Raw genomic sequence first — 27,541 nt, 5'->3', positions numbered from 1 at the left:
GGGCTGCCCCACCCTCTCAAAAATGCCAGCATGAGCTCGAAGGAGTCCTTCCCCTCCTGACACCATTCAGGGTGGGGTTGGGGGAGGCAGCTTGTGCGGGCACATCTGAAAAGTTTCTAAGCGTAACCCCTGGCCCTACCTAAGTGCCATTTTATCAGGAGAAAATGGTCGTATATTCTAGTGTATATATACATATAAAAAGAAAAGCTGAAAGGTGGAGGTAGACAGCTGTTTTTCAAATCCTAGTTTTGGTCCTTTATTTAATTCAGCAGTGAAAAGCCATGAATACAGAACAAATAACAGCTGTTACAATAATTCTCAACCATGACTTCTACATGTCAGAGAATTCAAAGTATGGACACGGTACACAGTAATGAAAAGTATCAAAAATTAGTTTACCTCCATAGAAGATAAATAAAAACAAAAAAACAAAACAAAATTGATCCACCAAATACATAAACAGATGTCATTTTTTTTTTTTTTTTCCTTTTTCTTTTGCGACAGTTAAAATTTACTGTATACACAGAGGATCCCCGTCATCAGGGAAGAGGGACCGAAAGGGTACGGTGACTGTCAGACATAATGCTTCATTGGGTATGCACTAAAGTACAAGCAATAAATACACATATTAGTTTAAAGCTTTACAACAGCTATGCAGAAGCAGATGCAGGAAACGCGGGTTTGCTACTCGTAACAAGCGATGACAGAGGAGCAGGGCTGCCGAGAAGCAGCTCCGACTTTTCTCGTCTTAGAAAAAAAAAAAAACGGTCGGATCGCTTTTTTTTTTTTTTAAATGGGTCCACCAACATTTTTTTTTTTTTTTACATTATATGCACAATTATCAAAATACAGACAAAAGCAACTCAGAAAACCCCGACAACCCTAAATTCTAGAGGATAAACAGACTGCAGTTTTGGAGGTTTTCCTGGTAATAATGTGCAAGCAGCTATTTTAAACATTTTCTCTTTTTTTTCTATCGGTTTTTTCGTTTTTGCTCTTTTCTTACAAAAACCCATGCAAAATCTACAGGTTCATACGCATTCTGTGACTGAGACCTTTTCATTTTTCCCTCCAAAAACAGTGTAGCTGAGGTATGGGTAATATTACCGTCGAACACGTCGGCCACCTTCCTGATGAGAATTAATACTTTATTATTATTATTATTATTATTCTTTTTTTAATTGAACTTTATTTCCAGTCCAACCACGAATTTAGACATGCATCTGAAAACACAATATACTCCCCTTCGCAAGTCATTTGTAAAATGGCTCGTTGGACAGAAATGTGAGGATGACCCATCGGGACGTGAATCTTCCGCGTGTGGCATTGCCACTCGGATCCCAGCCTCGGCTACATCTACTGCGGCATCCTAACGTCTCATGCAGTCTTGACATGTTTGTTGGGAAATTGTCGGACAGAGGTAGAAGCTTCCGGAAAGCGTTTTGGACGGGTGGGAGGACCCTTTTTTTTTTCGAAAGACGTCGCGTCCTTACATATTTGGTGTGACAGGTGACCGGGTGAGATGTCCCCCCCTGCGGAGGGCGATTGACAGGCTACTTGGCAGGACTCACCATCCCTCAAGAGGAACTAGTGCATACGTGCATCTCTGTGCGTGTGTAGCCAAGTGTGATATCAGAGTGTGTGTACAGTGCATGAGTATGGGATGATGCCAAGAATGTATGTAGGAACATGGGCGTGTGTGTGTGTGTACAGAGTAACTGAGCAAATTTGTGTACAAGTATCAGAACATGTACAACAAGAGTAACGGTGTGTGTGTGTGCATGCAAGGTGAGTATGTAACAATATGTGTATAGTGACTGAGTAGGAATATACATGTGACTGCGTGTATAAAGCGACTGTGTAACAGTGTGTGTGTCACTGTTCACGCAGCATGAGAGCCTGCACGTGTGAAAGAGTCCTGCGTAAGCGGCCCCCTTAGTCAACCGTTGGTAAAGCGATAACCATAAACCAGGTTATGAGGTCGCTTGGTTGGGGAGAAAAAGTAAGGGTTTACAAAGACCTGGTACGGCACATAAAAAGCGACATATGTACAGTGTGTTTCCATACGTACAATGCGGAGTTACCTCGGTATTTCAAATACAACGCAAAGCATTTTCAACAACCCTTAGAAAATTCATTTTATGCATTGGTAGGTTCCTTCGCTTTTAGCAAAACAAGGAGCAGGAAAGCCAGTGTACCAAAAATTTGGACTGTGTGCAAGTCTTCAGAAGGGAGTGTACTGTCAGCCTTACTGTCCTGTTACAAGAGGCAGAACTTTGCGTAACTTTGGTTCGGTTGAAAACAGAAATGACCTTTAAAAAGATGCATCAGCTTTTCTAGATGACATTGGCTGAGATCAAACCGGTACAACAAACAAAGAAATGACCATCCTCCCCCATCACTTTAGTCCAAATTATTGTAAATCTACAAATATGGTATAAAATGGTTTTAGCTGGATACATGATGGCACTACAAAACCCATCTATTCACAGGTATCTGTACACCCACCATATCTGTACAGACAGTTTGCTACAGATAAGTTCCTATCACACAATGAATGTTCCACTGTTTGAAAGCAAATATCACCTAGAAAAGGTTACTATTCACCTTCCGTACCCTTTTCTGCAATGGCTATATTCTTTGCTCTTAACAACCAAGCCAGATCATTTCATATCAACTCAAAATTATTATTTTTTGGCTTTACTAGATCTTTAAAATGTTTGGTTACTGTGTTTTCAGTTTAATTTAATACGGCTCTGAGAAAAAAAATAAACATAAAAAAATTATAAAATTAACATACGCAACAGTCCCAGTAACGTCACATATTCACCAGAAAACAATGTCATAATGGGGAAAAAAACAATAAGTATTTTTTTTTAAAAAAAAAGGAGTTTCACATAAGTACGAATTCTGCACTTTCGTTAAATACACAAAGCGTATTTTGGTCAGTGTTCGTTTTGATCCTCGTGTAGGCTGCTGCGTATCAGCCTCTCCCCGCACCCCCCCGGCCTGCTACCACCTCCGCCATGATTCTCGCTGTGACTGCGGGGTGGGCGGGCCGACCGCCAGGCGAGGGGTGAGGGATGGGGGGGGTGGGGGGGGCGACGTGTTGGATCGGCCCCGTCCTCTTCGCACGGGGCCCAACTGAAAAAACGATCCCAGAGGTCATTTAAGAAGGTAGTTGGTGGAAAGCTTTCCTTTGCACTAATGAACGTTCCAGAAGGCCGGTCCGGGAAGACCCGGCCACTCCTGCTTGCGCTGTTGGCCATAGATAGATTGGCTTTGGTTTCTAGCTGTTGCCTTTGACTGTTTGCAGGTAGACAAAGCTTTAGGAGGAAGAGGTAAAGAGGACGGTAGTAGGATAAGCAGGTCAGCGTTTTTCCCCGTTTTTCTGTTTTTTTTGTTTAGTTTTTTTGTTTAGTTTAGTTTTGTTTTTTTTTAACAGCTTGCACAAATGGTTCTGCACTTCATACTTGGGGGACAGGACCGAGATTTGTGGGAAGGGCACAGCGGTCAGATTCGGTCCGGTGCTGCGGTTCCGGTGCAGGTGAAGTCAAGTGCCGAAGATGATGACCGGATGATGCAAGGTATTGGGGGGGGGGGGGGGGGGTGTAAAAAAAAATAAAATACAGCTTATAGCATCTTAGCCGCATGCAAGGAGCAGCGGTGGGTTTGGGCCACCCCCCGTGCATATGACAGGAGAGCGACGACTGTGATTGGGCCAGAGCCGGCTTCTACCGCCGTCAACGACTGCAGGTGGGAAATTCATACAGGACAGAGCTAAAACTATTTCTTTTGGCAGCATACAATGCCGGTAGCTTTCTACGGACACGCTCTTCCTCATCTCTGTTTGAGCAACGAACACGTTAGACCGTCTTCTTCTATTTTACGGCCAGAGCCACGCAGTTTGTAAGGAAATAAGTCTTTGTCGAGTTAAAAACCAAGCATTTTACACCCGTCATGTCTGCTTCCCGAAGGGCTCTAAGGATTATCTCCTTCAGGCTGTCCCAACGATGCATGCTCAGTAAATGGTCCCGGGGAAAAAGTCAGCCGCATGCCACCGCGAGCGGCATGTGGGGGACGCCCCCCCCCAAACCCCACCCCGCCCCCCGCTACTCGACATCCTCCGATAAGTTCCCTTCCTCCAGCTCTCGGTCCTCCTCCAGCTCTGGACTGTGATTGGCCGTCGTGACCAGTGACATCGGACACTCGTCGTCGTCCAGGTTCAGGGGCTCCTCCTTGACGTGGACTGCCGGCCTGAAGTGGGGAGGGGGAGTGTAACTCAGTTAAAAACGGACAAAATGCAGAAACTTCTGAGAAAATGGAACCACGTGGGACAGATTAGGAGCGGCGGAGGGTGCCGAGGGCAGTGCTGAGGGGAGGGATGCGGGTGACATTGTCCTCCTTCTCATTAGGTATGCTGGATTGGTCCCGTCCCGCAGACGGAGCGGGCAGCAGCCCCATCTTCCACAATGGAGGATTAAGTGGAGGAAAGTGAGGGCGTCCTTTCATAAATTATTGAAATGTTTGCTTACAGCCTTTCCCTGGCATTTCGTCTTGCTGTGATCGCTCCGTTTTCACGCTGCTATTTAGAAAAGGTAATTAGAAATGCTGCGTGAGCCGGGGGGGCTTGGGGGAGGGTTGGCCCAGAGCAGGGCGCGCCGAAGCCTCTCTGGGGCTTTAAACGTCACGCAGCCCCCCCCCCCCCCCGGAAGACACTCGTAAGGCTCGATGCTTAATGGCGGCAATCGGTCCTTTTAATATCATGACAGCGGCCTGTGTTTCAGCAAACAGCTTAATTGTGATGCAGAATAAAAGGTGCCCCCCCCCCCCCCCCCAAAATGCAAAGCGCTCAGAACACAATAACATTTTAAAAAGAGGGACATGAGACACTTATGTTGCCAACACGTAATTTCAGGCAGAGTTACTTAAGAATACGCTAAATAAATCAAGTGAGGAGAAACCACTCTGGCTGCCATTGGACTGCGGTGAAAAATGAAGATGCTAATTTTCGCTGGGAGGGGTGGGCTCAGTGGGGGGGATGGGGGGGGGGGCAGACAGGAGCTCAGAAAAGTTTACTGATGGCACCTGGTTGGAAAAAAGCTACATTATAAATAATCGAGAATTTCTCATCCTCTTGCCCCCGAAGCAAGAGAAATCTTGCTTTTTTTTTATCTTGTTAATAGAAATGGCAATCTCTCATTAATATGCAGGGCTGGTATGAGGCTTTGAGAGAAGGAGAGGGAGAGAGAGAGAGAAAGAGAGAGAGAGAGAGAGCGGCAGGCAGACTCTGTCATTAATCAACTTCAGACCAGCGGTTCCGTCAGACATGATGATACATGTTTTTAACTCCAAATGAATGAATATCTTTAACAAGTGTCAATAAATTGGAGAAAACACGGACGCGGGGCCCAACTCGAGCTAGGGGGGAAATCTCTGCACACAAGGGGGCGAGGAAGCAAGCGGCAGCCTAACAAGAATAATAAGACTGTCACACACAAACAAGGCTTAACGTGATCCGGCCCTGCTCAGGAAAAGGTTTGTGCTACAATGATAAATCTGACAAAAACCTAATTATTTCTGACACGTAAGATGCATCAGGGAATCCCAGTGGGGGGGGCGGGGGGAAGCCCCTTATCATGTAGTCTCCGTATTACACCGGATCTTCTTCTGCTCTCATGGGCTACACACATCAATAGCAAAAGTAACTTTGAATTTGAAAAGAATTTTAAAAGGTACAGATTACTTTAATATTTATGGCAAAATAACTTAATATTCAGATCTTGTTGGGAAGGCTTGTCTGCAGAGGATGCCGTCCAATTAATTCACATTTCTCCCTCCCTCCCGAATGATGCGCACATTCAGACAGAAATGGATCCGCTACCAGAAATGGATCCACTAGTGAGAGGATTGAGAGGGCAGAACGCGGGGGGGGGGGGGTTTCAACCAGGCCGCCTTGCAACATCCGGGCCAAGTGTCACTGAATCGTTCCAAAGCACCTGCTCTCTGATCACAAACATAAACTGTTGCTGCCCCAAAATTTGATTCTATCTCCCAATTAACTTCAAGGGATGAGTAATGGGACATCCCCCCCCACCCCAAACCCCATCCCCCGGATGCAAATCCCCCCCCACGACGACGTCCCCTGAGCTTGGTGACAAAGGTAGCCTTCTAAAATCCCTGTCACTTGTATTTATCATACAATAACAAACAATCCCAGAGATATGTACTTAAAAATATTAAAGGGAGATTAATGAGTCTGGACCGGGTGGCGGGCCAGCGGATGTGGTGCGGCTGAGCACGCTGTCGGCGCATGGGAGCCGCTTGTGGCTTTCATTTGCATTAATTATAAATCAGTAACATGCTTGTGTGGTTTGGAGAGAGAGAGTGGGGGTGGGGGAAGCAAGAGAAATGATGAGTTCTTGCAGTCACTTTGCAGTGTATTAAGACGTCATTTAGCATTTAATGAGCGGCGAGCATTATGAAGTCAGAAATAAATGCCGGCTATGTATCTCGGCATTCATAGCTGCAATCGGGCCGGAACGCGCGTATATTATGACAGGATTATTATCCGCAATCACGCATAGCAATGCAGTCGATGCAAATGACGCCGCTTGGAGGGCAACTGTCAAGGAGGACTTAGACCGGAGACAGGAAAACCTCCTTTAGGGATAGGAGAGTCGGGGCCGGACTTGCGGGTCACTCTGCGTCCCCCCGGGCCCCCCGCCACATCGCGCTGCCGTGAGAAAACCACCTCCTCGACTTGTATCAGTATGTTTTGCGTTTTGCGGCTCGGCCTGCTAACACGAGGAACGCAGAAGGGAAACTGCATTTAGGGCGCCGTACATATCACTGATATTTAATAGTCACACTTACACGTTTCGCCACTTTTCAAAAGCAGACTCTCAGTATTATCAGCCACATTTTAGGGAGCCCACGCAGGACACTTCCCCTGGTTTTTACACGTGGGATTAGCTCACAGCTCATACGCATCATCCCGAGTTTATTTTGTAAAAACGTACCCAGCGGAACACCGTGACGTTAAGGGATGCCAGCCTGAGGCTATGGAGAGTGGCCCGGGCTCAGCGTGTGGCAGAAACAGCGTGCGGCATAATCGCTCGTTTTGCTGCCATCCGAAGAGCTTGTTGTTGCCCCTTCCGTTTCGGTAGCCCCTCTGCATTATTTAGTGCGGCGTATGTAGCTGTACTCGCACTAACACACTTCTTCCATTTTGAGGATGTAGTTTCTGTGTACAGGCAGATGGAGGGAGGCGAGGAGCCTAGCGGGGATGGGGAAGCCTATCCTAGGCAGCACAGGCCACAGGGCTCGGTTACACCCTGGACATAAAGCCAATCCGACACAGATATTAGTGAAAAAATGGCTTCCTGAGTTCAACCCTGCCTAGCTGCATTATTCAGATGCAAGCTATGAGCTGCTGTTGCCCCTTCCTGCCCCCCGCCCGTTTTAAGGACGCACAGAGAGGCACACGGTGGACGCCGCCAGCCGGCACGTGACACGGCCCGGGTGGCCACGGCGGACATGGGACCGCTATGCCGCTGACATCACTGATGAGGGAGAGGCGCTCGCCACGGACACATTTCTGAAACCCACAAGACATTAATTTTTAATAGTCCTTCTCTCTGCTCCATTAAAAAAGATGGAAAGGCAAAGATTGTAAAGTAATTAATGATACAGTTAGCTGCTAAATATTAATAGGAACAGTCTTGCATAAAATATAACTTCTAAACCCCTACAATGCCGACATTGGAGTAATTAAAATTGAATCTGTAATTACCCCTATTTATAGATTAGATTTATCCTAAAGCTAACTGTAAACTTATTTAAGGTATGATCAAATGTGTGCCATTTTCATTTTATTTTTATGGGGTGGGTGGTGGTTTTACATCTATACACTTATTTCCTTGCAAAATGGAGGACAATCCTTCAGTGGTGACGTGACTGGGTGCAATGTGGGTAAGGGTGCAGTGCATTGTGGGAGATGTGCGTGGCACTCACTTGTGCATCTGCGGCGAGTAGCCGGGGCTGCTGTGGCCGTTGGTGTCCAGGTGGTCCAGGGCGCCGTTCAGGTCCTCGGGCGCTGTCTGCAGCAGCCCCGTGGAGCTGCCACTCATCAGACCCGGCGAGCCGAGCAGGGGAAGGCTGCTCTCTGCCAGGGCGGCCTGGAGAGGGAGGGACACATACATCAGACCCGGCGAGCCGAGCAGGGGAAGGCTGCTCTCCGCCAGGGCGGCCTGGAGAGGGAGGAAGGGGGGGGGGAGGCACAGGTAGCTCATCAGGGGTGTCTGTGTCTCTCACACACACAGACACACACACGCTTCACAGAGTCAGATCCCTGAAGTGAGAACCTGGCAAAGCAAGCCTAACCAGGTAGATGTGCTTAACTTATTTAGAACCAATGCTTCAAATTCCAGCTTTCACTCTGACATGAGCATGTAAAATACCCACTAATCTCTCTCTCTCCCCCCCCCCCAACACATACACACAACAGTGGGGCAACAGCAAACACTGCCGAAACAGACAACCGGGGGGCAGTTGTGTCCCGGCCTGTGATCCGGACGTTAACCAAAACGCTTCATTCTCGCATGGTGCGAGAGAGAACCCATTTACACATGAAAAAATTAAATAAAATAAAAAAACAAGTTGCCTCATGACTATTAAAACAGACAAAACTTCACCTCAAAATAAAAAGTCCTGACATTTCGCCTCTTGTGCATAAAAATTACAGGCAGTAATTAAATTTTCAGGCTTTTGCCACGAGCAGCTCGTGTGACCCGGCGCGGTGAGAAATCATTCATGACAGCAGAGATTAATATTAATGACTCTCTGCTCGCGTCGGCAGAGGCTGCTCTCACACCGCTTCCTATCCCTGCCACAGGGTGTCCTTGTCGTCCCTCCCACACGGGGGCCGGGAAGGGGGGGGGGGTGGGGGCGGTGGTTGACATGCTTGCCGGTGATGCTATTCAGACAGGAGCTGGCTGGGGTGGACTGGAAGGTTCAGCGTGGAGGCCATGCTGCTCAAACAGCTTCGTGGGGGAGTGTGTGTGTCTCTCCAGTCAAAAAGAGGAGGGAGGGGGGTTAAGTATTCACCTGTAAGCTTGCATTGAGGGTTGCTCCATATCCCAGACTGGAGTGATGGTTTTTAACTAGTGTTGGACTCCTGGCAAGAAACGGAAAAACAAAACACAGTAAATGCACAAGTGAGATTTTTGTGCTTTATCTGTTATTCAGGCTGCAGGATATATTCTCACGAAACACTTTCATAAGAGTGAAACGGCAGCACAAAGTAAACTTCCTTGGGAGAGGAAGGAGAAAATATGAAATTATGATGAATGATGTTCTATAAATAAACCCCATATTCTATACAGACAAGCAAAGAAGCAGAATCTCAGTTGTGCTCTCGCTGTATAGCAACTAGAACAAGAAGAGTAAATTACAGCTAGGAATAATAAAACTGAAACACATGATATGACGCTTCTACATTCAGAGCAGCCATTTTATACATGATCTTTAAAAGGATCCAGAAAAAGCGGTTTGATCAGAATAGTGTGAGTGAAGGCCTGAGTCCTGAATGACAGCATGCAAGGGTGTCAGTCCTGTGAAACTCTCATCACCCACCCCGTTATCTTCTGCGATCGCCGCTTCTGGTACTCCACCTCATCTACGGTCCACACAGCACCCTTCACGTTCTCCACGCGCACAAAGCATTTGTGCAGGCTGAGGTTGTGCCGCACGGCATTCTGGTTCACATTGGGGGGGGAGAAACTGAGAGTTATTTTCATTTCAGTTTGTGCAATATAACTGCAGATATTGTACATCTGAATATTATATATAAAAAGTATATAATCCATACTCTCTGTCCCCATTCCCCTAAAGGTCCTGTCCCCTGTCCTACTCCAGTCCCCGTTCCTCTAAAGACCCTGTCCTGCTCCTGTCCCTTTACAGACCCTGTCCTGCTCCTGTCCCTCTAAAGGCCCTGTCCTGCTCCTGTCCCTCTAAAGACCCTGTCCTGCTCCTGTCCCTTTACAGACCCTGTCCTGCTCCTGTCCTTCTAAAGATCCTGTCCTGCTCCTGTCCCTCTAAAGACCCTGTCCTGCTCCTGTCCCTCTAAAGGCCATGTCCCGCTCCTGTCCCTCTAAAGGCCCTGTCCCGCTCCTGTCCCTCTAAAGACCCTGTCCCGCTCCTGTCCCTTTACAGACCCTGTCCTGCTCCTGTCTTTCTAAAGACCCTGTCCTGCTCCTGTCCTCGTCCCTCTAAAGGCCCTGTCCTGCTCTTGTCCCCGTCCCTCTAAAGGCCCTGTCCTGCTCCTGTCCCCGTCCCTCTAAAGGCCCCGTCTTGCTCTTGTCCCTCTAAAGGCCCTGTCCCGCTCCTGTCCCTCTAAAGTCCCTGTCCTGCTCCTGTCCTCATCCCTCTAAAGACCCTGTCCTGCTCCTGTCCTCATCCCTCTAAAGACCCTGTCCTGCTCTTGCCCCCGTCCCTCTAAAGACCCTGTCCTGCTCCTGTCCTCGTTCCTCTAAAGGTCCTGTCCTGCTCCTGTCCCCGTCCCTCTAAAGGCCCTGTCCTGCTCCTGTCCCCGTCCCTCTAAAGGCCCTGTCCTGCTCCTGTCCTCGTCCCTCTAAAGACCCTGTCCTGCTCTTGTCCTCGTCCCTCTAAAGATCCTGTCCTGCTCCTGTCCTCGTTCCTCTAAAGGTCCTGTCCTGCTCCTGTCCTCGTCCCTCTAAAGACCCTGTCCTGCTCCTGTCCTCGTTCCTCTAAAGGTCCTGTCCTGCTCCTGTCCCCGTCCCTCTAAAGGCCCTGTCCTGCTCCTGTCCTCGTCCCTCTAAAGACCCTGTCCTGCTCTTGTCCTCGTTCCTCTAGAGGTCCTGTCCTGCTCCTGTCCCCGTCCCTCTAAAGGCCCTGTCCTGCTCCTGTCCTCGTCCCTCTAAAGACCCTGTCCTGCTCTTGTCCCTGTCCCTCTAAAGGCCCTGTCCTGCTCCTGTCCTCGATCCTCCTAAAGGCCCTGTTCTGCTCTTGTGCCCGTCCCTCTAAAGACCCTGTCCTGCTCCTGTCCCCATCCCTCTAAAGACCCTGTCCTGCTCCTGTCCTCGTCCCTCTAAAGGCCCTGTCCTGCTCCTGTCCCCGTCCCTCTAAAGGCCCCATCTTGCTCTTCTCCCCGTCCCTCTAAAGGCCCCGTCTTGCTCCTGTCCCCATCCCTCTAAAGGCCCTGTCCTGCTCCTGTCCTCGTCCCTCTAAAGGCCCTGTCCTGCTCCTGTCCCCGACCCTCTAAAGGCCCTGTCTTGCTCTTGTCTTCGTCCCTCTAAAGGCCCTGTCCTGCTCCTGTCCCCATCCCTCTAAAGGCCCTGTTCTGCTCCTGTCCCCGTCCCTCTAAAGGCCCTGTCCTGCTCCTGTCCTCTCCTTGTAAAGGCCTTGGCTCTGTCCCCACCATGATAAGCAGGAGAGAGAGAGTAGACTGGCACGTGGTCCCGGAGGCAGTGGGGGTGTGATGTGGCATTTGAGAGTTTTATGACATGTCCAATGTGCCCCCATTACAGGCGTCGCTGACAGGCTTCCAGGGACCCCCCCCCACCATAATGCTAATATATCTACACTCGCATACTTGGACACCCCCCCCCCCAATTAGGTAAAGCTGCCGTTACTCTGTTCACAAATGCTCTCAGTGCCTCAGAACGATATACAAACCACAGAACAAGACAGCCCCTTTGTATTTGCTGCGTTTCTAATCTAATTAAAAATTAAAAACAAAAAAACACTTTATTTTGTTGCACGGATCCCAAAGAAAACACAAAAGCCGTCTGCCACGTACTTGTATACATTTACATGCATCCAGTTAAATCCCCACAAATACGCGCATTGTTTAATTTTCATTAATTTTCGTCTGGTGCGGTTATTTCAAAAGCCATCTGCGTCGGCGGTGCCTTCACTGAAAGGGCTCTATAAAAACTCATAAGCACATCTCACATCTGACCTGAAAACCCAAGGATTTGATTGATCTTAATGCCCATGGCTCTGAATATGATCGTTTTAATATTAATGAGCAAATGAGCAGTTTTATTATGCATGCTATATAGTTAGAACTAATAAGTTGTTGGAAATGAGAGCCGGCTCCCCTGGCCAGCCGATGAGACCACGCTGAGATATTAAATCACCTTATTTTTTTTTTTTTTTAAATCCCTCTCAGTTAATCAAATGACAAGCCCAGCGTGGGTCATTTCTCTAATAAGTTACAAAGGAAATGTGAAACTAAAGACATAAATATGTCAGATACGGGAATCGCAAAAAAAAAAAAAAAGTATCGAGGCAGGGCGGACGATGCTGGTGCGCAGAGAGTGGCCCCTCCGCCAGCCCGAGGACAGCAGCGATTTGTGATCTTGGCGACGTCACCGAGGTGAACAGAAGCGACGTAAGCAGGCTTTAGAAGACGTCTGAAGACCTGGAGAGGGAGGCCCCTCCTCTCATACACATCTCTGATCGCTCAGCCGGGTAATTTGCATTCTAAATCCAAATTAATTCGGCGTAGTGAATATAGAGCTTAAAAAAAAATAAATTAAAAACACGGGGGCATCCACATGAGTGGCTGCATAACCCCCCCCATCACCGCCACCCCCCCCCCAACCGAATGTCTTTTGGCTAATTGATGTTTCATTCCCCGTTTCTGAAATGAAAATAAAACTGTACATCTAGGGCTTGGGGGTGGTGTGTGTTCATGTGTGTGTGTGTGTGTGTGGGGGGGGGGGGGGGGGGGTTGCTTGCTCTTATCTGCCCAGACACCGTCTTCTCCCAGAAATAGATACGTTGAAGAGGCCATTTCTCCACCGTCCCCTTTTGTAGGGAGGCCAGCCAATGAGGTTGTTTGGACAGGGGATATAAATGAGGCCTTTTGTCTATGTAAATAAACTGCGTTTCTGTCCTGACAGGATAATTTTCACTTAACTCGCCTTTAGTTCCGGCCGACTGGTCACAGGCGCGCCGATAGCTGGCTGGCCCGGGCCATGAGGTACGATGTGTGCAGACAGCCACGCAACGAGGGACGGGACCGCGGCCCCCATTGGCTGCGCAGGCCAAACAGCCATTTTTCAAACTAATTAGCCAATCATATATGAGGAGAGGAAGGCGGGGTAACTCGGTCAGCCAACGACGGCGCTCGGTGATTGAGTGCCCCCTCCGTAATTAGTGTGTCAGAACGTGCTTTCAACCACCGACTCGCCTATTAATTGCTCCAAATGAGGAGGGGAAAAAAAAGTAAACAAAATTACAAAGACATTGGTGGCGGCTTCCTGAAGTGAGGACTTGCCTTCCAGGTTGCGGCGTTGCGCCTGAAATAGGCGAAGGTACGTGTGAACCAGCTGTAGATTTCATTAAGTGTCAGCTGCATGTCTCCCGCCTCCATGATGGCCTGCGACAAGGCGACATCCAATAACGCGTCGCTAACGAGGCCGGATTCAATTAATTAACTCTAATCTAATCAGGTCGACTTCATTTATTTTCCACTTACCTGCCTTATGAGGGTCGCGTATGTAAAGGGGGGTCTCACATCCGCATTCTTATAGAACTCGTAGTTGGGGGCGATCTCTGTGGAAAAAAATAAGGTGTCGCACGCACACACCCCCAAAATGATTTTGTAAAATTTGTGTCCTCTGGGTACAGAACTAATGTCAGATTATTAGCGAATTTAGAAGAAGAAGAAGAAGAAGAAGAAAAACAGCAGATGTCATAAAATCAGCAGTTTACATGTCTGGAAAAATGCAATTCTAATTAAATCATATCATCACACCCCCCTGCTCACAGGCCGCTGGGGGAAGCCTAGTCGGTATAAAGCTTCGAATGGGGCAGTGTCTCCGAATGCAAGGGGCCCATGAAATCATACTCTATGGCACCCCTGCGTGACAGCGGCCCGTACTGGCCGTCGGTGACACCTACCGGAGGACATGGCCATGGCGTACTTGTCCGAGTGGCGTCTGCGCACGGCCCCCATGCCGGGGAGGCTGGCTGGGCTGAGCACCGGGGGGGCCTGGCTCAGCGGCGTCACCGGAGCCGTGGGCGTGGTCGGCGTCTGAGGTAAGTTGGGGGGTGACGCAGACAGCAGGTTCTTTGACATGGTGACGCTTGACACCAGGTTGAGCTGCGGACATTGGAGAGGAGGAGGGCAGGGGTAAATAAATAATAATAATAATAATAATAATAATAATAATAATAATAATAATACAAGACAGCGATGGAGAGGGTTTATCGAGACGCTGAAAAACAGCGGTGGATTCCCACCTACAGCTGTGTTTCCACTAATAATGGGCAGAGGAAGCAGCCAATCTGGGCTAATTACAGGATGAAATTGTATCATAAGGATCCTAATTAGCACACGCTGTTAGAGATTATCTAATGATCTGCGCCGCTGGCAGCCGGGCCCGTTCCGACCCGGTGCTGGGCTCCCCTGCATCCGGCGCTGCCGCTCACGCTGGACTGAGGCCAGTCAGGGCCTCCTCCGCTACGTAAAATATCACATGGGCTCGGCGAGACGGAGAAAACGCCGATAAATAGCTATTTCCAGCTTCCCGACTCCTGCTCCGAAGAAACATCCATCTGGCAGACGCGGCGCTAACCTTTAGCCTGCCTTGCTAATTTGGTGGAACGGTAATGTCATTACTACACATTTTAACCAAATTGTCTTAATTGCAGATTAGCTAGAGGACACTGATGATGTTCAAATTAAACATGATTGGCAATGGTGAAGAATGGGGGGGAAACATCGAGCCAGCCGACGGAGGGCCGGATGACGTCGTCACCGGGTGGCTCTCCTGCGGAATGTGCTGGAAAACGGGACACGGTGGCTGCCAGCGGCCTCCAGACATACGCACGTTTGGACCTTCACTGTATATACGAGTCCCAGCGGCACTATATCCCTCAGTCACCAGACATCAGGCTCCGGGGCCGGCCTACTCCCGGCTCAGAGTGGGCCGGTGCCAAAAACCAGACGGCACCCCCCGCCCATCAGAGGACTGCTGACACCGAGGTGCCGTTGGTAACAGTGGAAGAATGAAGAGCTTTTGTGGCAGGAGCTTTCTTTGTGGGGGTGTTCTACACGCACGGCAGACAGAGGGATTTCCGAGGGAGAACAAATTAACATATGCCGACTAATTGTTCTTTCTTGGGCCTGAGCCAGACGCAGTGTGTTAGCACTGCTAAGCTAAGACGCTAAGCACCCTGCAGAGCACCCCCCCCCTCCCCAATGGATCCTACAATTTTTTTTTATGTCCTGATTCAAGACTGCTTGACTAAAACTGGGTGCTGTGTGGGTTTGACGGTCAGTAAAACCACGCTCCCTTGTGCGGAACTATTTCAAAGCACTCAAAGGTTACAGTTCACTAGTAGTTCATTAACTGCGCTACTGCAATGACTCACCGTCTGGAAGTTAACGCTATTTATGGTATAAATTGTTTACAACAACTGGGAAGACGAGGAGCGTATGAAGCATGTATATTTATGGTGTTAAGCTAACACCAGGGCCGGTAACGAGGAGAACATGTTCGAAGGCAGAGGATCCAGCAACGGCCGAACGGAATTCATTATATCCGAACTGCAGACGAGATCGGCAAAAGGAGACAGGCTGGGAATGTATTCAACGGCGAGAAAAAAAAAACCCATTACTTGCGACTCACGGGCCTGACAGCTTTGATTCCCGTCCGGCCGCAACATGACCGAGAGGAGACATTTAATGAAGCAACGCTTCGGGAACAAACTGGGTCGCAGAGCAGACAATGAGCTCGCACCCGAAGCCACTGCGCTCAGAGTTGCTAACGGTGCTCTGATGAACCAACAGCCCGCTAATAAATTCAAACTATTAATATTTATCAAATGTGTGGGCAGCTTCAACTCTGCCTGTTGCGTATAAGAACATAAATCTGTACCATGATATCAATTATGGAGTTTCTTCTCTACAGCATGCAAATTCAGCACATGTGCACTTATATATGCACATGATTGTACTTTTTTTCCTGTATCGGGCATTGCATTCTTCCGGAACACTTCCGGGGTGCCTACATGGCGAGCCGTCCGTCCCCCCCCCCTTCCGTATTAATTGCCCGCCATCAAACGCAATTAGTGATCCCTTCACGCGTGCTTTATGTAATGTAATACTTCATTTACATGATTCATTCATATTCTGTTTTGGATTACGGGCCGAAAATTCTTTATTAGCGAGGATGTTACCGCGCTGCTGGAGTTTTGCGAGGGGAGAAAAATTACTGATTGAATAATTAATTGGAAAAAGCGAGCAGCAGATTCCTGACGGATTTACCGGGTAATTATTCTATCTTGTGATTATCTACTTTATATGATAGGACGTGATGAGGAAAATTGTTCCACTGAGATGGGGCTGAGGGTTGGCGGTGGTAACACTGTAACTATGTTTCTCCCCCAAAACATTAAAAAACGCCTCATTATTGGCAAATAAATAATTATGACGGAAAATATTTATTTTGCACGTTTCCCGGAAGCGCCATGTTTATGTGTCTCTCCAAAGTGTGTGAAACATGGAAGCATTCGTGTTTACACAGGGATAAATATGTGTGTCCAAATAAAATTACCTCCTATAAAGTTGTTTTTGGATTTTGTTTCTGATTCACCCTCCATCCCCCTGACGACAATGTGAATTACAGTGTCAGACAGCCTGTCGGGGGGCCAGCGATAGTGCCGCCATTTCCGTTAATGTCACGTTCATGCATGGAAACCAAGACAAATTTAACCAGAGGTTCTTTCTCTCTTGGGGCCTCAACTGGCCCCCCAGCGCCGCCCCAGTCACAGAGCTAAACAGCAATTTGGGCCTAACAGGTTGTTTTCTGCGCTAAATCTATCAGGGACAGATGATCCCGCGATGAGGCGTCTCACCAAAGGCTGTGATTTTCGCTCGCGACTCTGTTTTGCTTTACTGCAGTCATTTGCTCGCCGCATCTGATAGGATTTGTATAACACAGCATCACTGTTGGAGGGCCATGCAATTTCGGCGCCTACCCAACTATCCCCCCTTGCCGCTCCTCGCCGGGCGCGGCGTGTTTAACGCCCCCCACCCCCACCCCCCGCACCATTTCCCCACCGTCTGCACACCGCAAGCCCCATTTACCACCGAAGCAGCAATATGCACTCACCGGTTTTGGAGATAGCTTGGGTTCGTTGGGTCGCATGTGTAAGTGGGTCATCATCGCCTGGAGACGCTCGCGTTCCTTAGAAAGCTGTTAACGAGGAGGTGGGGTGTGGGGGGGGGGGGGGTGTAAAAGGCGGAAGAGGCGGTTCACGCTGCCGTTTCAGCACAGAGCAATTTCATCAGCCCCCCACACTAACACACGCAGCATGCGTACGACTTGGACAGAGGCAGCCGAAGAGCCCCGGGGGGGGGGGGGGGGGGTGCGACACAGAAAGAGAGATCCCAGAAATACAGAGTGCTAAAAGGTCAGCGAAAACAAATAACACTTTATCTTTTTGTCAATAGTAAAAATTTAGGTCGCAGGCAGCCTGACAGTAACAAGTTACTCAGGCTGTAAATTAGCCAGCGCTGGGTGGCCAGTCAAAGTCCAGTGGACACTGTTAGGAGCGGCGAGCGGCTGGCGGCCCCACTGGGGTGACGGGGGCAGCGCACAGGGGCCTCGGCGGCTCTCCCGCCCCCCTCGTCTTCCTCAGAGGTCCAGTTAGTGACCCTCGCAGCCTGTCATCATCAATCTAACGGGCCGGACTGACAGGGAGACTTGGGTGGCTGAACCACTGCACATGGCCCACCGGCTCCCCCCGACGCTCTGGGGCCTCATTACAAGTGACACATGGGGGAGGGGGAAAAAATAAAACCGTATCAAAAATAAAAAATAAAAAAAACGAACCATGGGAAAAAAAAAGCAAAAATACTATAATTGGTCACAGTGTTGGTGTATAATGTTTAGTGTCAGCAAAATACATTTTCACATGCAAAATGCTGGTTTTTCCTTCCCTCTCTTCTTTTTAGATTCAAATCCAACAAATAAATACAAAGTGCTCTGTAAGGCATGAACGCGAAGCGGGAAACGCTTGGTGTGTATTCTGATAGGTATAAAGTCAGCTTACCCGCGCACTGGCAAAGGCTAGGGGCACACCGCAGAACTAAATAAAAACCTACAGTCTTACTCTACCAATTGCTTTTTTTTTGGGCCTGGTGCCGGCTAACACTGTTGTTCGTTTCCGGGGGGATGGCGCCAGTCGCATTTTTGGGCCGGAGCGGGCCACACTCGACTGGAAGCCACAGTCCGCTGGGTGAAATAAATGAAGCCGTAGTGCAGCTCCTGTCTTGCGGGCCCTCTTCACGTATGGATGGGCCTTAATCGCCGCAGGCGTGCGGGGCGGCACGGCCACTGGCCGGACAGCTGAGCTACAGGAGCACCAGCCTAATTCGATTAAGCCGGAACGATGGCTGGCAGTGATACCCAGCAGGCTGGTCACATAGAGGTCGGACCACAGGGAGCAGGATCTGACACAGGCTGGGCTCCACAGAGGTCAGACCTTACAGAAGTCGGACCATACAGAGGGTGATCAGTCAGAAGCTGGGCCAGAAGATGGATCACAAAGGATGGATGACACAGGGGTTGGACCATATAGGGTGGAGGTAGAGAAGATGGGCCATATGGGGTGACTGACACAGAGGGGTAGAGGTACAGGATCTGAGCCTTACAGGTGCTGGGCCGCACTGGGTGGATGAGACAGAGGGTGTGCTGCACAGGGTGAATGAGATACTGAGTGGATAAGACAGAGGGTACGCCGCACTGGGTGGATGAGACAGATGGAGGGCCACACAGGGTGGATGAGACAGAGGGTGCATTGCACTGGGTGGATGAGACAGATGGAGGGCCACACAGGGTGGATAAGACAGAGGGTGCACTGCACTGGGTGGATGAGACAGATGGAGAGCCACACAGGGTGAATGAGACAGAGGGTGCACTGCACTGGGTGGATGAGACAGATGGAGGGCCACACAGGGTGGATAAGACAGAGGGTGCACTGCACTGGGTGGATGAGACAGATGGAGAGCCACACAGGGTGAATGAGACAGAGGGTGCACTGCACTGGGTGGATGAGACAGATGGAGGGCCGCACAGGGTGGACGAGACAGAGGGTGCATTGCACTGGGTGGATGAGACAGATGGAGGGCCGCACAGGGTGGACGAGACAGAGGGTGCACGGCACTGGGTGGATGAGACAGATGGAGGGCCACACAGGGTGGACGAGACAGAGGGTGCACTGCACTGGGTGGATGAAACAGATGGAGAGCCAAGCAGGGTGAATGAGACAGAGGGTGCACTGCACTGGGTGGATGAGACAGATGGAGGGCGGCACAGGGTGGATGAGACAGAGGGCAGGTGGATGAGAAAGATGGAGGGCTGGGTCCACAGGGTGAATGAGAGAGGGTGGATGAGACAGAGGGTAGACTTCACAGACTGGTCATACAAGCTGATGGACCACGGGACGAACCTGAATCTCCAGCTGCTGTACGACCTGCATCTGGACCCGGCACTGTGCCGTGCTCCTGTCATCCAGCGCATGCTCGCTGTTAAGGTGCCTGTAGGGGGACAGAAATGGAATCTGAGTGAGGCCCGTTCAGCACGTATTCGTTAGTAATTAACCCTCCTGCGGGACATGGATGGGTCACGTGATAACAGAGAAGCCATTTTTATATGCTGTGCGTCCAGCGCCCATGTCGGTTCAATCTGCCCACCCTCGAGTCGTGACATTTCAGACCCGGAAATTCTCTTTGTTTCTCCCGTCTCCCACCCCAGAAAACCACAAAGAGCCGTTTAACTGGGAGCTCTCCCTTCCTTAAACAAACGCAGGCACCCCCCTCCTCGCACCAGCGTCCCCCCCCCCCTCACCTCGCAGTCAATGACGGGCCGCCTTGATTGGATTTTTCTCCCTCCCCCTTGTCTGAGGGCCCACAAAGGACAGTGCCATTAAAGGAGACCTTTATCCTCCCTTGTATGGGCGAAAGGTTCTAAACGTGTTGTGATGTTCGGTAATGAGCCTCTATCTGAATTATCATTGGTGACAAACTCACAAAGCGCTTTCTGAGGACTCGCGCCCATGAAATGCCAGCGATGACAGTTCCTCTGCCGTAATTACAGGCTAGCTTGCAGCGCCACACCACAGCTATCATCTACAGGCCCGCTAGCGCATTGCTGGGGGGGAGGCGGGAATACGAGCACATATACCTCAGCCACAGTCCCCCCATTTTTTTTTTCTTGCCTCACTATTGTTTATCCATGATATGCAAAATAACAGTACCTATTCATTACCCTCCACCAATTACGCCAATCAAAGGCGAGAGAGAGAGAGAGAGAGAGAGTGGGGGGGTTGGGGACAGCGAGACACAATGGCGCGGGACTCGATCACTCCGCCGCATTACCATTCAATTACGGCAGCAGCATTTATAATAATCTCATTTTATTCCAGTTTCGGGCTTTTGTGACTGTTTCTGCTGCCGTTGCTTTAAGATGTGATGTAAATCGAGAGCGAGATGGCAGACAAGAAAAAGGTAGTGAAAAAAGAGAGGGATGGACAGCGACTTCCTGCTCTCGCTGGCCGGTGTCTAATTGTCATTTTAGGAAGCGCGCAACTGTGTGTGTGTGTGTGTGGGGGGGGTTTCATTAATCATTTAATCACGTCCCTCGCAGGAAGGTGGGACTAATGTTATGAACAGGATTTCTCTGAAGCCACACACATGGGCATTGTGGGTGTCTGATGCATGGCACACGTCATAAATTAAACCCGCTTCAAAGAAGCTGAAGAGGTGCCCCCCCCCCCCACAGAACCATTATTAAGGCCTTTTATGTATTTCCGGACACCTCCCCCCATAAAGAGACGCTTGTCCCCTCACTGCACAGGCCTCGCCGGTCCTATGAGGTGGTCACACACATATTGCCACACCCCTGGGAAATACTTAAGGTTGGCACGCTGCGTGGCACGCTGTCGCAGCCGCACTGGGGCGCCGGCCTGCTCTCTGCGGGGCTCAGCGTTACGGAAGGGGCGCCTCACACGGGTGCTGCTCACAAGCTCCGCTTGGCTCCCCGAATCCAGCAATGTCATCAGCCGATTAGAATGCACGTGAGCGAGGAGAGTTAAGTGGCAAACTGCACCAGGGATCCCCGTCAACATAAGGACACCAGTCACTCACTATTCAAGGAGGGGAGAAAAATACAGACTTATTATACGACGCCTTCTTACCCAATTAACTGGCAAAACATATTTACAACATGTTCAATTTACCCCTTCTGCTCCCATCAGGATAAAGGCTACAATTTAAAACTATTAGTGACCTGGTCTGGGTGCTTTTTAATAGTCTTTGGTCAGGGTTAGGAAACGACCAATACCTGTTTTGGCAGCTATAATGAACTGGAGAACAGAAGAGACAGGTAGGGAGTAACACTTTGTAGAGACATCCGTTACGCAGTAACTGCGTTATGCGCAGCTGTGTTCAGGTTACCAGTCCCTATTCACAGGTCACTCTGTATAAATACACTATCCTCTACTACATGACATTCTATTCTACTTGGCCAGAGGCCTGTGGCCTGCGATGAGATCATTTCATTTTTCAGGTGTGTGATTATGATACGTGCTTATATGCACAGGCGTGTGCGAGCTGTGACCGCATAACTTCAGCGTCTCGTAATGAGGTACCTCTGTGTTCCCAGTCGGCCCCCGAGCGATAAAAAGCGCGTTAGCTGTGACGCGGCTTTGCCTCGCCACTGACCATTTTGACAAGTGGCACCGCAACAAAACAAAGGCCAGCCAGCAGACCTGTTGGCACGGCAACGACGTTTGTGTGTCGACGCTGTTCCATCTGACAATCGCTTGCTACGGAATGCGGCCAGGCCTCGAATGGCGAAGCCCAGGATCCGCACAGGGACACCTGACAACTCTTATGGGGGGAAAAGGATGAAAGGATATCCCTAACCAGGCAGAGCATCAGCCATCGGGACGCTGAGGATTGGGTTTGTTTGTTAATGTCTGCTTCAGGAGTGGTAAACGATGAAACGAGATGCAATGAGATGATAAAACCTGAGGACGGTCCTGTCTGTATAGGAGAGAGATAACGTGAGAGCGAGGAAAGCAGAGAGAGAGAGAGAGAGAGAGAGAACAGGAGGAACACCGTGACGGGACAGACAAAGGAGGACAAACACAGACGAAATGTGTCTTCTGGGTAAACGTTCACCCGACGCGACGTTCTCCAGAGCAGAGGAGGGCAGATGGGTCCTCGGCGCGCGAGAAACGAAAACCAAGCGACAGCGACGGCCAATGGGGACGGCAGCCAAAAGCAGCCGGCCAATAGCGATAAACTACGTGTCCCATCACCCCTGAAAATCGGGGCGGTGCCAGCAGAAACCAATAATGAAACACATGCAGGCAAGCCAAGTGCATTATTTGTTTAAATAAATAACACATTACCATAGTTCAGGAAAACATGAAATTGTTCTGTATTGTAATTAATTACTTCTGTTACATTAAAAATATGTACTAACTAATATACTAAACAAAACTGCATTGATATAAACTGTAAATATAAGCTGACCCAGCATAATCACCCATACAGCTTAACTTGTTACGTCTGTACGTGCAGCATCACAACATGCCGAAAGGCAGGGTAATAAACACAAAGCCACGGCCTCCCGCCGGTTTAGGTGCTGCCGCGGCGCCTCGCAGAAGCCGGCACTGGCTCTGAGAATTAATTACAAACCTAATTAAAATACTCTGATGTATAATTTCCCTTTCCCCGGTGCAGACGCTCTCCTCCGAGTGGCAACGTGATAACCTATAATCCGAGGTACCTCAAACACCTCTTCTTTGATGTCCTCGCTAACATCCCGGCAACAAAGCGGGCCAATTACAAATGAGCTAATTAACTAAATCGTCGGCGGAGCATGGGCCCTGCGCTCGCTCCGTGAGCCGCACCATGACAACAGCCGGTCTGGCCATTGTGCCACGCCGATCCGCACAACCTGCCATTAGCTTCTCACTTCTCTGCAGCCCCATCAGCGTTTTATGCCGTTAAGAGGCTTTTCGAGACACCGGTCCGAATACACCACCCCCCCCCCACTCCAATTACTCCGCTGCCACGATGTTGCCACTTAACTTTGACGGAGAGATGAGCGTGCCCCCCCCCCCTCCTTTTTTCTGGTTGCTTACAGGGGGAAAAAAAAAACCACACATCTGCTGGTTAATGAGTGTGTGGAAAAACGGTTGCGTGCACAAGAGAGAGAGAGAAAAAAATGAATACAAAGGGAGTGCTCACCATGGCTCATCTGCGTTAGTACAGGAGGGGTAACGAGGCAGCGGAAGACACTGAGCTGGACTCCATCCCGGGTTCCAGGAATCAGAGGCTGCAGTCTCCGTCTTGCAAGCATTCTTACAAATATCTTTACATTATTTTATGACTAATTCGGTTCATTTTATCTCTACAGAATCGCCTGCCCCTTCATCTCTTCGAAGTGAAAACTCGGCACGCTAATAAATGTTTTGGGGAAATATCTGAGCCAGTCAGACCTCACAACAGGGGGGAAATAAGACCCTCATTCTTTATGGGCGAATATCAAGCAGCTTTTGGATGAAAATGAGCTCGCATCAGGACGTTAAGCATGGACACAGAGATACAGACAGGCACACAAACCACATGTAGACAGGAGGAGCGCCCCCTACACCCGGGGAGGTGGAGGTGACTGGGAAAGGGGCACCTACTTGAGGAACTGGCTGAAGTCCTCGCAGATGCTCTCACAGCCTGGCCACTTACACACACCATGCCCGTAGAGGGCGTGGGAGGTTCCGGAGTCCTCGTGTAGAGAACTGTTGGAGGAGAAGAGACAGAAAAGGTGGTGTGGGGGGGTGAAACTGAAGTTGCAATCCTCTCCAGAGCAGTAATGCTTTATGGCTGCCAGAGACTGTCAGGTTAGAACAGGCGACAGGCAGGTCATTGCAGGTCAGTTCAGCGCAGAGCAGGCAGGGAGAATTAATCATCCCCCCCCACTCCCGAATGGCGCGCCTCACAGGATGGGTGACGCTCCAATTAAGGCAGAACCGGAGCCAAAGGGGTTGTTAATAAAGGAGGGGGGGCGGATAGGACGACCTCGCGGCGGGCTAGCATCCGAGCGCTCGACCAGATGTTTAATCTCCGATGTATTAGTGGTGGGGGCCTGAACGTGAGGGTAAACACGCCGCCGTTTGCCAAGGAAAATTTCACTGAGGTAATATTTATGTATTTTAAAAATTACTTTCTACAGCCTTTACCAGTCGCTATGTAAACAAGTTTAAAAGCACCCAGGGGGGATGATAGACATGGGGAGACGAGTTTATAATATGCGGGGCCTCTGCTTTTAAGGGAGCGGCTTTCTTTTGGAACAGCCCTGGGCAGAAAGTCGGGGTCACTGCCACCTTGCGCAGAGGTGACCTTTGACCTGTCTGCAGACACGCCGGACACGGGGCCCCCGTGATGGAAAGGCACCGGCACCAAAATCATCACACCAGCCACGAAGGTCTCACAGATAAACCTGCCCCCCTCCCCAACACCCCCTTAACACCCTTTCTCCCCCATAAATGTGCACTTCACCACGTTTTTGCTCCCACTCAGGTAGCGTCTGGTTTAAATCAATTACGGGCCCCGTCCTCGCTTCCCCGAGCCGGCTGCCACTCCTGTTGCTTCTCATTATGCCGCCGAAATTCTTCAATAATGCATAACGCAGGTAGACAGATATGTGAACGGACTTTTATATCAGCGCGGACTGTGTATAAAAAGCTCCGTCGCGAGTATAAACATCAGAAAAAGCCTTCCTGGCATCATGTATTCTGTTTATATGACAAGCACTACAGAAAGGTAATTTAAAAAGAAGAAATAAAGCACTAAATTCTTAATGTGCACTAAGGTTAGGCTCGTCTTCAGGCTGTCTGTACTATCTTTTTTTATTCTATTTTATTTTGGTTAAGCATCTGATTTATCCCAGGCAGTCACTCACTGAGATACGACACACCCTTCTAGCGGCAAACTGGGGCAGATCCTTCCGGTTCCCCGGGGGTCGCCCCGGCGGCGGGGAGGATGACCGTGCCTACCTCTCCCTCCGGGCGCCGAGCGCCGCGGCCTGCCCGTTGACCGCCAAGTGGTGGCTGATGGGCGGTGATGCTTTGGAAGTGGTGGAGGAGGTAGTTGAGGAGTTGGAGGTGGTGAGGTCCAGCCCGCTGTGCTTGACGCCATTATCCTCCAAGCTGTGAGAACTGGTCACCTCTTTCCACAGCTGCTGGAGCTCCACCGGGCTCAAGGCTGCTGTCAGGCATCAAAACAAGGGTGTGGGAACAGGGGAGCCGAGCCCAGTAATTAGCACCAGACTGGGCAGGAGAGATAAAGCGGGCATGATGTGTCTGAGGCTATATGGGCCATGATTTACATACACTCAGGTACACACAGACGCACATACATATATGGGACATAATTTGCATATGTCCACACTATCCAGTGTTGCCGCTTTCATTCCCATTGTCCTGTCCACGCAAACATTAGGTAAACTTGAAACCTTCCTGCCTCACGTATAAAGATAATGGTGGCGACAAGCAGCTGTCTCATAACGGAGCACTGTTCCATTAGCTCAGTCTGGAATAACGAAGTGAGGAACAGGACCAAAACAGACTGTTCTAATATTATGCCAAAATCCCATTATGGGGATGACATCTTTGGGCGATAACAGAGGCCTTGGCAGGGGACGATGGAATTAAGCTCTGGGTTGTGCTCGGATTACATTCCGCATAACAATAATTAATAACGCTGCTAGCGCTTTCAGTGCGGGTAAACATAGGCAGGGCAGCTGTTTATGCCTCGCTTTGAAAGCTGAAGCTGGCATCTGTTCACGGGCTCCCCCTCTGTGCAGTTGCAGGTTAACAGACAAGCACAACAAACAAACAATGACAGAATGAGAAAACAAATGACGAGCGAACGACGACTCAACAGAAGACGGCGATAAATGGGGCGAGCAAATGATGAACAAACAACTGAACAGACGACGATGATAAAATGAAGAGTGAACGAATGATAAGCAAACAAACAACAACTGAACAGATGAAAACAAAACGACCAAACAAAATGGCGACCGAACGGAAGACGCCGATAAAATTAGCAAACGAATGAGGAGCGGAGCGGTGACTGAGAGTGGCATGGCGTGGAGCAGAGGTCAGGGGCCTACCAGGTGGCATGGGCTGCCCGGGCAGGGCGGCTTGGCCTGGGGGCAGAGAGAGCAGGCCCTGCCGCTGCAGGCTGAGCAGATGCTGCTGCTGCTGGAGCTGCTGCATCTGAAGGAGCTGCTGCTGGAAGACGAGCTGCTGGGCGGCCAGCTGCTGCTGCTGCTGCTGCTGCTGTTGCTGCTGTTGCTGCTGCTGTTGCTGCTGCTGTTGCTATAGCAAGTGCAAATTACGCAAATTAGTAAGCGGGGCCGCACCACACAGCGTGTGACCTGACTGCCTCTCTCTCCTTCTGTGCCTCTCCTCCATACGCACCACCACAGCCTAGCTCCCCCCCCCCCACCCCCTCCTTGTCGCTGGTACCCGCCTCCCTCATACACTGTATATCAGATTGCCAGTCAGGAAGAGCAGAAACACTGAACGACAGGAACACCCCCAACAACCTTCCTTGGGCTTGCACTGATTACAGCTCTTAATCATCTGCATATTTAATTGTCTCTCAGAGTTCATAAGGCTGAAAGGACTCGTCATAGATTGTAACGTGCCAGCAGGGGGCGCCATTCTATTTGCCCACCACGGCGGCCAGTAATTTTTTGGTTACGCTTTCATTTTAACTGAAGCAGAAACAAGGAGACGCCAAACAGCCGGCCAGATGTGACGAGCCGCCGTTCTCAGTACAGGTACACGCATCACTCGACCTGCATCTGAGCGGTACTGACGAATTGTCCAGAGTCCAGAGCAGACATTTCAGCATCTGTGTATCATTTCATTATCATTCCTGTTAGGAACTTCTCCCTCTCTCTTTTTTTTTGTATTTTGCAACTGAATAAGTTGGATTCTCAGCAGGCCATGAACATGGTCTCCAGTGGTCTATTAGCAAACAGGGATGTAGCCTTCATCCCCACCTCCCTGTTAGCCATCTCCTCTCTCCTGTCGGAATACATTATAACCAAGAATTCATTCAAGGGAAAGAAGTAGCCCTATTACAAGCTCAAAAAAATAGGGGGGGGGCCGGGGTCCAACTTCCAATTTTTTGAGGAATTACAAGACAAACCGGAGTTCTGGAGACTCGGGAGGATACACAGAGGCAGTCACACTTCAGAAGGAGACAAGCTACTGTGGAAGACCTTTCTGTTGGGTTTGGGGGTCGTGGGGGGGGAGGGGGGGGGGAGGAGTAAAAACTTGCGATGCACTCACTGGAAAACAGACTGCATAATGGAGCTGGCCGTGTGGGCCGGCCAGTGTCTCTGGAGAAATAAGGGAGCAATTTCTATTCCATATTTGATGGCTGCCTGAAATTCTATTCACAAATCCA

General features: G+C 49.8%; 1 protein-coding gene across 11 annotated transcripts in view; it reads right to left on the bottom strand.

Annotated features, from left to right (window-relative positions):
- Positions 1 to 229: 229 nt before the first annotated feature.
- Positions 230 to 27,541, bottom strand: part of LOC125738201 (forkhead box protein P2-like) — a 117,307-nt gene continuing 89,995 nt past the window's right edge. For 4 of the 11 annotated variants that reach the window (XM_049006899.1, XM_049006906.1, XM_049006907.1 and 1 more), the window contains 12 exons: positions 26,232 to 26,439; positions 25,111 to 25,321; positions 23,749 to 23,853; positions 19,495 to 19,582; positions 17,154 to 17,237; positions 13,936 to 14,137; positions 13,511 to 13,587; positions 13,310 to 13,411; positions 9,637 to 9,758; positions 9,109 to 9,178; positions 8,017 to 8,252; positions 230 to 4,257 (listed from right to left, as the gene is read on the bottom strand). In XM_049006899.1, the coding sequence (XP_048862856.1) occupies positions 4,113 to 4,257; positions 8,017 to 8,252; positions 9,109 to 9,178; positions 9,637 to 9,758; positions 13,310 to 13,411; positions 13,511 to 13,587; positions 13,936 to 14,137; positions 17,154 to 17,237; positions 19,495 to 19,582; positions 23,749 to 23,853; positions 25,111 to 25,321; positions 26,232 to 26,439 (1,650 nt within the window). In that variant the 3' untranslated portion in view covers positions 230 to 4,112. The remainder of the gene's footprint in view (positions 4,258 to 8,016; positions 8,253 to 9,108; positions 9,179 to 9,636; positions 9,759 to 13,309; positions 13,412 to 13,510; positions 13,588 to 13,935; positions 14,138 to 17,153; positions 17,238 to 19,494; positions 19,583 to 23,748; positions 23,854 to 25,110; positions 25,322 to 26,231; positions 26,440 to 27,541) is intronic. The other 7 variants (XM_049006900.1, XM_049006902.1, XM_049006903.1 and 4 more) reach the window with 7 other exon arrangements.

The sequence above is a fragment of the Brienomyrus brachyistius genome, chromosome 3 (assembly GCF_023856365.1).
Source record: "Brienomyrus brachyistius isolate T26 chromosome 3, BBRACH_0.4, whole genome shotgun sequence".
Taxonomy (NCBI): domain Eukaryota; kingdom Metazoa; phylum Chordata; class Actinopteri; order Osteoglossiformes; family Mormyridae; genus Brienomyrus; species Brienomyrus brachyistius.
Note: the sequence above shows the minus strand (reverse complement) of the source record. Positions and strands in the feature narration are given on the sequence as shown.